The following is a 13,490-nucleotide window of genomic DNA, read 5'->3' as shown; positions in this document are numbered from 1 at the left end:
TATGATGCAATCTCTACATTTTTCATGAAGGTAGCTTATTCCTCTCGCAGTCCCAAGAGCAAGTTCATATCTTGTTCTCCAGTTCAGTGGTTTAGAATTGCCATGAAAATCCAATGAGCCATTTGGCTTGAAATCGTAGACAAGCAACCGTTTAGTACCTTCTGAACAGAACCCGCGAAGGCGAACAAGATTGACGTGCTGGATAGTCCCGATCGTGCTAACCAGGCCCAGTTCATACCTCGTAAAATAATATTTTTTGTCTTTTCAGATTGAAAAATTACGGGTCTTAATCGAAACTTGGCTAGGACTTGGGTCCGGTATGAAATTTCCCTGCTCTATATACTAATCGGTCTCTTTGGATCCGACTCGGTTTCTAATCAGACCTCTTTCTTTATTACCAAAACCTGTAAAGTTTGGTACGTGTCAGGCCCGGGTCCAACCCGACGCGCATTGACACCTCTAGGCGTTTGCGTCACTGCGAGCTCATTTATGACATCCTTTATCCAAAACCCAGTGCTCATTTTGTCGTTTTGTGCATGAAGTCCGGAGAAAGACGAAGGCGAACGGTAAGGGCATTTTTGTCCTTTTATTTGACTCTCCATAACAGCATCAGCGTCAGGATAAGACGTCACGTCACCCCGTCAAGTCGGACCCGGATATACACCATGAACCATCTTCTGATCCGGGATCCAGTTCATGCATCCATTATCCAACCAAGAATCAGGTACGTGGTTTGGTTCATGATCCACTCTCGAGCAGAAAAATTCAGTTTGGGTCCCAGAATAGCCACTCTTACATGTATGAATCGGGTTTATGTCAAATTAAAAACTGATTGATCCAGTTGAATTGTATCCAAAGGTCGTACCGCATCAAGTTTCAGATGTTCACTTATCTGAATTGTCTTAAGTAGGGATGGCAGTGGACCGGGCCAGGGTGGGGGATAAAGTTTCTACCCTCGCTCCGTCTCAAAATTTTACCTTTCAGTTAAGGTTATGTATATAATGGTATAATAGTATTTTTTTAACAAAAATCAATGATGGGCGGGGCAAGAGTAAGTCTATCCCTGCTCCTACTAGGAGTGGCAAAATCTGACACGACCCGTCAACCCGGTTCTTAGTTCGAGTTTGGCCATTTACCTAACCCGTTTATTAAACGGGTGAGGTTCGTGTTAGGGGTATGCCAACCCATCAACCCGACTGACACGTTTAATAAACGGGTTAGACGGGTGAGTCAACCCATTTACCCAAACCCGACCTATCAACCTGTTTACCCTACCCAATCCGCCTGCCAACCCGTTTACTCGAACCTGACCCGTTTACCCAAACCTGACCCGCCAACCCGCCCGCTAACCCACCAACCCGTTTACCCGACCCGACCCATTTATTAAACGGGTTAACCATTTAGTAAATGGGTTGGGTTTATGTTTGCCACAGCCGACCCGTTTAATAAATAGGTCGAGTCTGTGTTGAGGTATGCTGACCCGCCGACCCGACACACCAACCCGCAAACCCCACCTGATTGCCACCCCTAATTCCTACACGGGTTTTGATTTTAACCTCCATCCCGGTCTATTCTCTCATCTCCAGTTCAAATGGGGGCGAGGCTGGGAGGGGGCACATTTTCCGGGTTCACTGCCATACCTTCAGTTTCTCCAACCAGACCACATTCAAGGTCCAACCAAGGTCGGGTTTGTACTAGGTACTCGACCTGACCCAAACCCAAATTCTTGGGAATGGCATAACAAAATGCGACCTGAATAATATTCGGGTCGACTCAAAACCGACCCAGCAATATGCAATCTGAGTTTGGGTTATGATTTCTTGCCATGTATCCAACCCGACATGGTTTTTTTTGCCAGGTATCCTCCTGTGTTCACTGGACCCGAGGGTTTTATATGTATTTTAAGTAAAAGTAAACTTCTGAAATTATACATATGGGTTCAAGTTTTGTTACCCGATAATACACGAAACACACACTTTGTTGTTTGAGTGGGTTCAGGTACACCATAATGAGTCAGGTACCCGACCCGTTGAATTGACAGCCCTACCACGAACCAGGTTGAGCTGTCCCGTACTCCTGTTTCAATAAAACCTAGTCAAGCCAATCAGACTCTCTAGGAGGGGGTACAGAATCAACAATCTAAGGTCCGAACTTCTCTAAATCGTGTTAAATTCTAGCAGTCAAACCCCAACCACGATCCATTTTCTAGATCGAATCTTATGTCACAAAGATACAGGGTCAAGATAATTTTTTAATATTTTAATGAATAAGAAACTCGTTTTGGATATTTTGATATTGAAAACACATTTTATATTGTAATAACGCTAATAATAACAAAATAATATTAAATTAACATCCCTATGTGTCGTGTCCGTGTCCGTGTCTAAATCTCCGCTTGTGCAAACGTGATAATTTGAAAGGCGCTATCAAATGGGTACGCGTAGAAAGAGGAATCCAGACCCGGTAAAACGGGGCAGGGCGATTTCGTCATTCCGTAAAGTTTTGGGGGCTGTTTGATCATTTAGACAACAAATCGAGGCGTCTCCAGAAGACCCTGCCCCCTGGTGAGTAGCGAGAGATAGGGGCAATTAAGGAGTTCGGTCAAAAGTCAAAAAACCGATACTTCCGGAATTGTCCTTCCATCGAGTCTTCACTCCGCCATTTTCCCACAAACGGGACGCACAGTGCAAAGCGAGCGAGCAAAGAGAGGAAGAAAGGAGAAGCAATAAAGGAAGAGAGAGAGAAGGAAGAAGTTGAAAATCAAACACCGGAAAACCGAATCGAGAGTCTCCGACGAGCTTCCTTTTCCCATCGGGAATCCATTTACCCTGTTTTCTTTAACTCAAACTCTCAGTGTGATTCCCTGGTTTATTCTCCCCCCCCAACCTCCTTCGGCAAATGCAGACCCCGTCGGAATCCGACCGATCGCCTCGCTCCCCGAGGGCGCCCTTGGCCGGAGGCTGCGTCGTCGGTGGCGGCGGCCAGAGGAAGATCGCCATCGCCGTCGATCTGAGCGACGAGAGCGCGTACGCCGTGAAATGGGCGGTTCATAACTACCTTCGGCGGGGCGACACCGTGATACTGCTCCACGTCCGGCCGACGAGCGTCCTCTACGGCGCCGATTGGGGCTCCATGGACCTCTCCGTCGACACCGACGAGGAGTCGCAGCAGAAGCTCGAGGACGACTTCGACGCCTTCACGACGACAAAGGCGACCGACCTTGCGCAGCCACTCGTCGATGCGCATATCCCCTTCCGGATCCACATCGTGAAGGACCACGACATGAAAGAGCGGCTCTGCCTCGAGGTCGAGCGGCTCGGCCTCTCCGCAGTCATCATGGGCAGCCGCGGCTTCGGCGCCTCCAAGCGGACTAGCAAGAGCCGTCTCGGCAGCGTCAGCGACTACTGCGTCCACCACTGCATCTGCCCGGTCGTCGTTCTGCGCTACCCGGACGATAATGACGCAGGCGGGGTGCGCGCCGGGACCGAGAAGGCGCCAGAGAAAAAGGAGCAGCAATTGCATTCGGTGCCGGAGGAGGAGCAGGAGTACCAGTCTGCATCCGATGAGCAGAAAGGTTAGGGTTTTGCCTCCCTCTTCCTTTTTATGCCCTTTCGGTTTTTCGCTCTCTCTCTATCTCAAGGGTTTGCTTTTTTCGTATCACAAATTGAAATATCAGAACAATCTAAGGTTTTGGTCGGCATTGCGGTTTCTTTGCTTGTTGCTTCTTAATCTTTTGGTTGGTTCATTTGATCCCTTCTTCTTCTTTAATTTTTTCGGTTTTTTCCAGTGGTTATTTGAGTTAGCATTGAGGGAGTATGTTAAATTTGTAGAATTTAAGGGTTTTTGGGATTTTTTTTAATGTTGTTCGTGTTGTTACTCGAATACTTTCATTGTAGAAATGTAGCATAATTTGATGTCCTACAGAAAGTCATGGTTGGTTTCGTTTTATTAAGGGGTGCTTGATTGATGGTGCCTCACTAATATCAGAAGATTGCAATGAATCTTAATACCTCATTGTGTTGCAGAATGGAATGTTCCTGCTTGCCCAATTTATAGGTATAAGTGGATGATTCCAAACATGCCGCCAAAATAACCTTTTTATTGGAATGCTACGTTATGGCATGTGATAGATATTTGATATATGACCAGAAAAATCTGCAGTCGGAATAAAATTTATGGGCAGAGTTCTGTCCGTACAGAGGAATCAAATGGATTCAAGGGCATCCTTTGTGACATGGGTTCTCTTGTGGAAATTATTATAGAAGTGCTGTATTTGTACGATGTTTTTTTACCTTTTAGAATTCTAGCCTTCAATTCAGCATTTTGTTGTACTCTTGCTGTTGCAAATTATGTGTTTCATTTATGGGGGAACTTATGAATTCTGAGTTTGGTGTGATATTGCAGCTGCTTCTATCTTTTACTATGTTAATGTGGCTGCTTCATGTCACATATTACTGAATTTTTTCAGCTTGGGTAGTAATATCAGGGTATTGCACGAGTAATTTTTTTTAGCTTAGATTTACACATGGTATTGGGTAACTTGCCAATGTTGCAAAGTTCTCCCCTTTTTTGCTATTCTGGTTGGCTTATATTGACATATTGTTTCTGTTTTGTTCTGTTTTGCAACCTCTGATGTCCATTTCATGTGGATTCTATAAGGTGGTGTTTATTCAAAGGTTTTTCTTTGGATTGGAGGCAACTTTGGCAGAAATGATCATGCTTTCAGGCTTGCATATTGTTTTCCCTCAAATGTACTAGGAAATAAAGTAAAATCATCATGGAATTTTATGGGAAATTAAGGATGGTATAATGTTCTCTTAGAAACTAAACAAGTGGAATTGTGTTCGCTATTTGGGAAAATTCTTTTTTGCATTTCTTTGGCAACCCCATTTTCTTTTTAAACATTTTTTTGCTCAAAATTGTCTTCTCGTTTTTGCTGTTCATGTCACTATTTGTATATCGCTCCTTTCAACATTTTTGATACCTTCTATTCTTTTTTCAAACACTTTCTTCAAAATATCCAAGATATGAAATTCATTTGTGTTGCACAAAGTTCCTGCAATGAAAAATTCTCAAATTACCTTTTGCCTCTTATTTAGTTGATGAATCCCTGATTTTGGCTAAATCAACACATTGCTAGAGCTAATGACATGATGAGATCATTCTTGTATCATGTTGGCTCCCTGTGTTTGAGAAAGCATAGAAAGAAATTGGAGGACTGGTTGATATATTCATTGTTATACAAATATATTTCATGTATTATGGTGTTACTTGGTGCATTAGATGATTCACATGCTGATACAATGGCTGATGTTGTACAACTTCCATTTATTCCTTTCTCTTTTTCTAATGTGATGGAGAATTTGGCTGAAGTTGGTGTAGATTCCAACAATCCTTGGTTATCAAGCTTGTGTTACATACAGTGTGCTACCCTTACTATTTGGCAAGCACTTACAGCAGATTTGACTGTATTTGAACTTTGACACCAAAGAAATGTCCATCAAGCTATGCTGTCTATAGGGGTGCACATGAGCTGGGCTTGAGCCGATCTTAGGCTCAAAACATATCTTCAAGCTCCATTTGAGCTCGAGCCGAGCTTGAATACCATGTGTATAAACTCGGCTCAGGTGAAGCTCGAGCCTGGTTCGGCTTGTTTCTTTAAAAAAAACTTTGGAAAGAACATGTAGAGGGTGGGATTTGAATCCCCCATCTCATACACAACCGTCTAACACCCTAGCCACTTGGATGAAACCCTCTTTTCTGCCTTTTATCCAACAAAACTTATACACATGATATAACTAGCCACTACATGACTCTATTAGTCGAGCTTAATCGGGCTAATTGAGCTTGAATGCCTGATCAAGCATGGCTCGTTTATGTTTAACGAGCATGAGCTTTTGTTCAAGCTCAGATTGTTTACTTATTTGGATGGGTCCGAGCCGGGCTTAAATGGGCCGAACCTGAACCCGAGCCGGGCTTTAGCTAGCTCGGCTTGTTATGCAACCCTAGCTGTCCACCATACACACACTTGAATAGTTTATAAAAGCTTGATTTTGTATTGGTTAGATCAATTGAAGAAGGGTCTTATGCACGGTCCTTTTATTCACGGGGAAAATGCCTCTAGGTTAGGGTAGTGGTTGAGATGAATACTAACTCATCTTTTGAGAATATGTAGTAATTTGTATGATTTGGGGATTCATTTGTACAAGGAATCTGCAAAATTGGTGATGGATCATTTGTTAATGCTTATTGGAGGAAAAAGTACTTTCATGCAACTAAGTTTGAAACTTCGAGCTATTGAGATATTATCTTTCACTTACCTTTTCATGAGCTAGATCTGTCACTCCAATGAATGCTGATGACAAGACTTTTGTATGGAGGGAATGACTGTTCACTGAAGCTTTTGCTTGAAGAATTTTTTAGCTTGGCTTGAATGACTTATCTTTTCAGTCAGACCATCTCAAGGTCATGGCATGAAAGAAAAGGCAAGATATTTTTTAATATAATAGGCAATTACTAATTAGTATAACCACTTTGATCATTTTTCTCATATGTACTTACATCCTATAAAAGTGATAAGTTGGATGGATTTATTTATGAATCTAAGAAACTCCTCCATGCTGATTATGAAAAATTGTGTTGAGATTAGGAGCAATGGAAATTTAGAGGCTGGAGCATGAAATGACATTATCGACAATCTGGTTTATTTGGATGCTGGAGCATGTTAGTCCGTGTTTTCTTTGGGACATTTTGTGATGAACGAGTTTAGATTATTGTGTGAAAACCAAAGGCTATGGATGTAGCCGACTAAAGTTTCTACTGATATATGAGATTAATGTATTATTTGTGTGATGAGGCTAGCTATATGATATATCTAATAAGCAAAACAGATGTTTCTGGGCTGCTATTGTGACGGTGTAGGTGTTTAATGGTGGAGTCACGTTTTTTGGATGCAAGTATTCCATAAAGCTTGTTTGATGATCTTTCAGCACTCTATGTCACAAAGATATGGGTATGTCCTGACTAATGATACAGGTTCGACACAGGTTTGAAATTGTTTTGGGAAATATCACGCAAGGACAAGTTTTTTTTATCAGAAAAAGTACTTTTGATGTTTTGATATTTGAAAATGCATTTTTATTGAAATATTGTTAAAAAGTATTAAACAATTATTAAAAATTATTAAAATATTATCAATACATTTCAGTGTCTGTTTTTGCTTGTCCAGTCATCTCACTAGGGATACACAGCCAAAATGGTGTGTCCCTATGGTGTAATCGACACTTCAATGTTCGGTGCAACCGTGCAAGCATATCTAATTATCTTGGTTTTAAGCAAGATGATATTGTTGGATGATCTTAATTCTTAAAACACAAGGTGTGAGCTTTTATTGGCATGGGATGTAATGCATGTATAACTCATGAATTGAGAGGCTAAAACTCGATGAGTCCATCGATGAAGTCTTGAGGTTGGATTGCAATTACTCCATAACTTGTGTATTATGGTATTGGAATTTGATCAAGGTTCAGGTTCTGAGGGAAGAGGATGAGGTGTGGGACTTAAAAATTCAATATAATCTTATGCTGAAGGAAATGGATTTTGTTGGCGCAAGAATTGATTATATTGGATAGGGAATCCAGCTATTCTTCTTTATTGTATAGTTATGGATTTTGCAATTTTGCATCAGGAAGTGGGGGTAGGAGGGCGGGTGTTTGCTGGGCATAATTATGTTACGTTAATTACTATGCTTAGGATGATCATGACTAGCATGTTATAGTTTTTGGCCATGAACTTTCTATTCTATGGTCAGCCAAAAGTGGTTTTCAGTTCAACTATCATGATTTGGAATACAATTGTTTGATGACTAAAAACATAGCTTGTTGAAACAAAAACAAGACTATAAAAAAGCAGGTGAGCTGAAAAAAAATTCGAAGGCATCAGTCGCTTTCATTACAAGTTTCTATGACCTTGTACAGTGATGCTTTGCTATGCTGAAACTTCAAGGTGCCCTAATTGAGTTCAGATGTGCAAAATATCGAAATAGTTCAAGCTTCAAATATTCTAGTTTGTACAAATAGGGATGGGGGCGCAATGGAGGGTTGCAAAAACGGAAAGCAAGGGGTTTGCACCATCATCATACATTGGCATCATTGCTATCTTCTCTTTTTTCCAACGATTGCATGGAGAAATTGTTTAGGCAAATGGAAGAATAGGCAGATGAGAGAAAAGGGTTACTAACCATGGTGCGGCAGAAAAAAATTCAAAGATCAAACATTTACAGTTTTCTGGCAGCCCTATCACCAAAAAATGCACAGAGGGGAAGAGTATATATTTTTCCGGCTATGGTAGCTAGAAAAGAAAATAGACACCATGATTCAAAGGTGTCAAGCTCATCATTCTTGTGAGGTGGGTGGGTAGGGCACCGTGAAAGGGAATGGAAGGGTGTCCAAAGTGGAGATGGGATGGATTTCGCAACAACGTCCTTGCAAGGATGTAGTCAAAATCTCGATATGGGAGCGGATTTAGGCAATCAAATCCCTTCCCATCTCCCCGTATTTTCCATCTACGACATATCAAGCAGCGGATGTGGGAGGGGATTTCGTAAATCCCTGCTGATGTGTTACCAAAATTGGCTTCCAATTAGAGCCTTATTTAAAAGTTGGAAGAAGGCAGAAGAAGTCATGGAATTTGTTTGGTGGCTTTCCATCAATGTTTTCCTTGTAATATGAAAATTCATTATAGCAGTTTCTGCTCTCTTATACTAAATACTGTTACAGTAATTCATATACAGAGTCTCTATGCATCTCCTAACTAAGACATTTGATATGTTTTTAGGTGACAAGTATGATTGTTACTAGGATAGTGTCGAGCTGGCCTGACCCCAACCCAAGCCTAGTAAAAGGCAGCCCAATTGCGGGCATTGACCCAACCCATTAAGTGGTCAGCTGTTTTTTTACCACATTCTTATGGGGCCTAGGTCCAAGCGGGTCCATGGGGCTTTGATTGGTGGGTTTGATCTGGCTTGACATGGTTCTGTCTAAAAGCTTGAATGTGGTAAAATCCCTCTTATGACCTGTGAGAAAAGGATTTGGGGAGAGAGGTAGGGGGTGGGGGAAAGGAGGAGAAGTGATGGGGAAAGAAGAAGAAAAAGAAGTAAAAAGGAGGAGAAATGTAATGGGGGGCAGGAGGAGGAGTAACAAGGGGAAGACGATGACTTTAGAGAGGAAGAAGAAGAAGATGATGATGATGATGATGATGATGATGATGATGATGATGATGATGATGATGATGATGATGAACATGAACCTGATTGGTTGTCCACTGTTGCCTTATGATAGGTATGATTGTTTGCTCCATTGCTTGAAAATTTAAACGAACCTTCTTTTTTTGGCCTTTTAAGCAAAATGAAGTTAAAAGAAAAGGGTAAAGATAATGGGTTGTCAGGGTGGTCCAGTTCGCTTGCAGGTTTACGTATGTCCCATCCATTAATAGTTGGGCTGGGTTTAGGTCCAGCCCCTATCAAGCCTAGGTCTAAAAGCTTGACACAGACCCATACCTATGTGGGTCAGCTTGGCTTGGCTTTGCAGGCTGCTCCAGCGTCCACACCTGATGGTAATCAATGTTGAATTATCATTATTATCATAATAACAACAAAAATTAGTAGTATCATCATGATTATTCGCATTTCATCATGATCATCACGCCTTTGTGGGAGAAAAAGTAGGGCTGGGAAACAAGCCGAGCAACTTGTCGTTCGGCTCGCCATGAACTTGTTCTTGTTCGGTTCATGTAGCTGGTGAGCCAAGCTACGAGCAGCTCGTTAACCACAAAATGAGCCAAGCACAAAAAAAAAGATGCTTGGCTTGATTTGGCTAGTGTAAGCTCATAGGTATATAAGAAATAAAATTTTAGTGCAATATACCTTTTGTATTGTTGGTTAGAACACATGACTAGTTAAGGTGAGGTCTGCAGTTCAAATCTCATTGTTGTCAATGTGGAAAAATACAATATTTTTTTTAACGAGCCAGCCCATGGCTCGGCTCAGCTGACTCGAGCTCGGCTCATCTAGTTACGAACATTAGCCAAGCTCAAGCTGAATTAAATGATAAACGAGCTGAGCCTGAACAAGATGGTCTTGACTCGTTCGGCTCGTTTACCAGCCCTAAGAAAAAGTACACTTATCACGCATACATCCAAGCAGCTTATTTGAAGCTGGGTTCTATCATTGTGCTTTTATCTATCAAGTTCCTAATATAACAGAATGGATTATTAACCTAGTAACACCACAAAATTTAGAGATTTGTGATTATGCAGGTCATGGGTGTGAAGTGCTTTGTTGGGTTTGGCTGTAAAGAATGTAAAAGCAAAGGAATTCTTGTAGTCTTTATTGTTATCTATTCATTAATATCACCGGCTCAAATGACTACACTGTGAATGGATCAATATTTGTTTGTTTATTCTCCTACAGGATGTGTTTAAGTTTTGCTCAGAATAGTATTTTGTTAAACCGGTGTGATTAGGAGTTTCTAGTTTTGCCTATTGTTCGTGTTGTTGAATTTCAGGTTTTGCTTTTGCATGCTATAAGTTAAGCCCATACAACCTTGTTTGTAAACTTAAAAGCACAATTGGGTGAACCTATCAATAGGCTCTATTTATTTATTTTATTTTTATTAAAATGGCGTGATGGTGCACTTGACTTTTGAAACTTATGTTTGATGGACAAATATTGTTTGTGCTAGAAACTATAAACAAGAATCAGCCCGAGATGAAGGCTATTCATCACTTATAAAGTTTCTGTTGAATCTGATGTTGTGATGTTGCATGGTGTTCATTTGGTTGCTTGAGGGTTATGCTTGCAGGATCACATTTTAAAGTGATAGTTGAACTTTTTCATCCTTTTTTTGTGAGGGTAAATATGATGCTAAATATTATTTGTATGGTATTTTGATACCTAAGTGATGCATATACTAGTGTTTAGTTATTCGAATTTAGTTATAGGTTGCCCTTGCACAATCTGTTTCAGATGGTAAATTTTGAAATTGATTTATCTACTTGAAAAGTTTTTCTTCTTTGTTTTCATTTTCATTTTCATTTTCTTTTTTACTTTTTAGATTGTCTGACTTACTAGCATATTACACTTTAACCTGATTTTAGTGGAGTTTCAGTTCAATCAAAATATCTGGGCAAGTTATTGGAACTGGAATACAAAATTCAGTATCATATTTTTGTGCAATCTGGTTAATGCTCACTTTGAATTCTTTTATGTGACACTGATTTAGTTTTTTGCAAGTTGAGTTCCCAAGTTCTTAGTGGGTATGGGTTAATTGGTGCTTTCAATAGATTGATATAGATTTGGAGATTTTGCTAATTTTTGTAATGGGAGGTGGCTGTTGGGCTTGGAAATAGACAATCAAGAATCAGGTTGTCACTATTATCATCCATACGGGGCCTATGTTTTGTAATATAGCACTCCTGCTAGCTCTGAATTTTTTATTAGGAAGGGTTATGGGAATGGTCATGTCAAACGCAAGCATCACCCTATTCACTTTCCATAATTAAATGAATAACCTAGCTTCTCTACTTGGTTGGCGTTTAAATGGAAGGGAGTTCTGGTATATTCAATTTTTCACTTAGGAACATATGTGAAAGGGAATATAACAAATTGAATTATATTATATAATTCAATTTGTCATGTTTGTTTTATGCTATGGAAACTTATTTTCAATTAGCTTCAGGTCTTCTTTGACGTGGATTTCAGATCCAAACCTAAATAGTTTGGATCCCAATATGATATTTTTAGTGACATTTTAATACTAGATCCAAATTTAAGTGGTTCAGATTCAAATTCAGATGTGTTTGGTATTGCTTTATTTGAATCCAAATCCAAAATCTTGACTCCAGTCACTATTAGACAGAATTAGGTAATACCTGGATCAGATCTGACTCATTTAGTTGAGGGAGGGAGGGTTTCAGATTTGCCCTTATGGAGCATGATAGTAAGAATTTAGCACAGCAACAAGGGATATTCATATTGCAGTTAAATGTAATGCTTCTAGGAAGATATATACTGATTCTTGATGGGGTTAACCTTTAGGTATTGGTGAATACTTGGTTATGTACTGATGCTTGATGGGATAACCTTTAGGTTTTGGTAAATACTTCACTATATCCTACAGGGTATTATGACAAGAAAATGTGGAATGGTGCAGAACTGGAAGCAAAATTGGAGTGTCAATTTGTGGTTCATTGTGTTGTTGTGAGGTGAATATTGGTTATATTTGAGAAGATCCTATTGGTTGTAAGAAATGGTGTATAGTTGCGTTAGTATTTGGTTTTGAATCAAATCAGGATTTATGGATTGCTCCCTGATGTATGTGGGCTGGATGTTTGGTGATGTGTGGATCAGTTATGAAAAGATCCTTATTTTCCTTGTATTACAGATTCTCTATAAGCGTACTCAACGGCTACTGTTCCATGTTGCCATCAGGTTCATATCCAGATGGAATTGGTGGCTACTGTCATTAACTATAGTCTTCTGTGCGTTTATATGCTTGTGAAACAGGGTACCTGTTTTAATTTTATTACTTAGCTGAATATTAACTTACGAGGTGCCAAAAGTCTTTAAATTTTTATTTGGTTCAAATTTAATTACTTTTATGTCAAGAGCTTATAGTGTTTGCATTTTAAATGTGTATTCAAGTTAGTCAATAGTAAAGTCCAGAAAGCATTAAGAATTTGTTGCTGATTGTTCATCTCATTTTTCCTTGTTTTATGTCAAGTTACTGAAACTTTCAGATCTATAATTTGTGATGTGAAGAACTTTTCCTGATGTTGCACATGTTTTTTTTTCCTTATTGCAGAAAAAGAGAATTGAGCTCATTTGAGGTGGCATTTGTTCTCTTTTTCGTTGGATAAAATGGAGACGAGTCATGGAGGCATTGCATGTTGGTGCTGTTTCATGTGGGTTCGAAACTTTTTGATCAAAGTCGTTGGTAGCTTTTGTAATCTCAACTGCATATCAATTACCTGTGGTTATAACTTGTAAAACCAAGGCCGAGGATGCTGTTGGTGTATGTCCTTTGGATTTAGGGCTTCCTTTTTTAATCGTTCACTTTTTAAACCTGATTGTTAACGTGCGTCTGGTTGGATCTATAAACTCATATATATATATATGATGGTTCTGTACGGATGGTGAAAATCAACAGCTCACTTCTCGAAAATAAGGTGGTATAAAAATGGTATAAAAGGTCATATTTGAGTCAACTTTAATGCATGAAAATAATAAATAAAATATGCTAAACATGATCCAATGATTAGATTTTGCTTTGTGTGTACCATCATAAGCTATGGCGGTACGTTATCGCCATATAAGCATCCACATATATATATATATATATATATATATATATATATATATATATATATATATATAGAGAGAGAGAGAGAGAGAGAAATGGGAAGGTGCTTAATGGTTTTTTGTGCTCTTTCTT

The 13,490-nt window shown here is 39.7% G+C and overlaps 1 protein-coding gene across 1 annotated transcript; it reads left to right on the top strand.

Annotated features, from left to right (window-relative positions):
- Positions 1 to 2,692: 2,692 nt before the first annotated feature.
- On the top strand, positions 2,693 to 13,114 carry LOC149844490 (universal stress protein PHOS32-like). Its single transcript, XM_089997238.1, has 2 exons — positions 2,693 to 3,574; positions 12,861 to 13,114. The coding sequence occupies exons 1-2, from the start codon at positions 2,899 to 2,901 to the stop codon at positions 12,872 to 12,874; spliced, it is 690 nt and encodes a 229-aa protein (XP_089853364.1). The 5' UTR covers positions 2,693 to 2,898; the 3' UTR covers positions 12,875 to 13,114.
- Positions 13,115 to 13,490: the final 376 nt, after the last annotated feature.

This window comes from Nuphar pumila, chromosome 2 (genome assembly GCF_984573655.1).
Source record: "Nuphar pumila chromosome 2, dmNupPumi1.hap1.1, whole genome shotgun sequence".
NCBI lineage: Eukaryota > Viridiplantae > Streptophyta > Magnoliopsida > Nymphaeales > Nymphaeaceae > Nuphar > Nuphar pumila.
The sequence above is the reverse complement of the archived record's forward strand: the minus strand, read 5'-3'. Positions and strand labels throughout refer to the sequence as shown.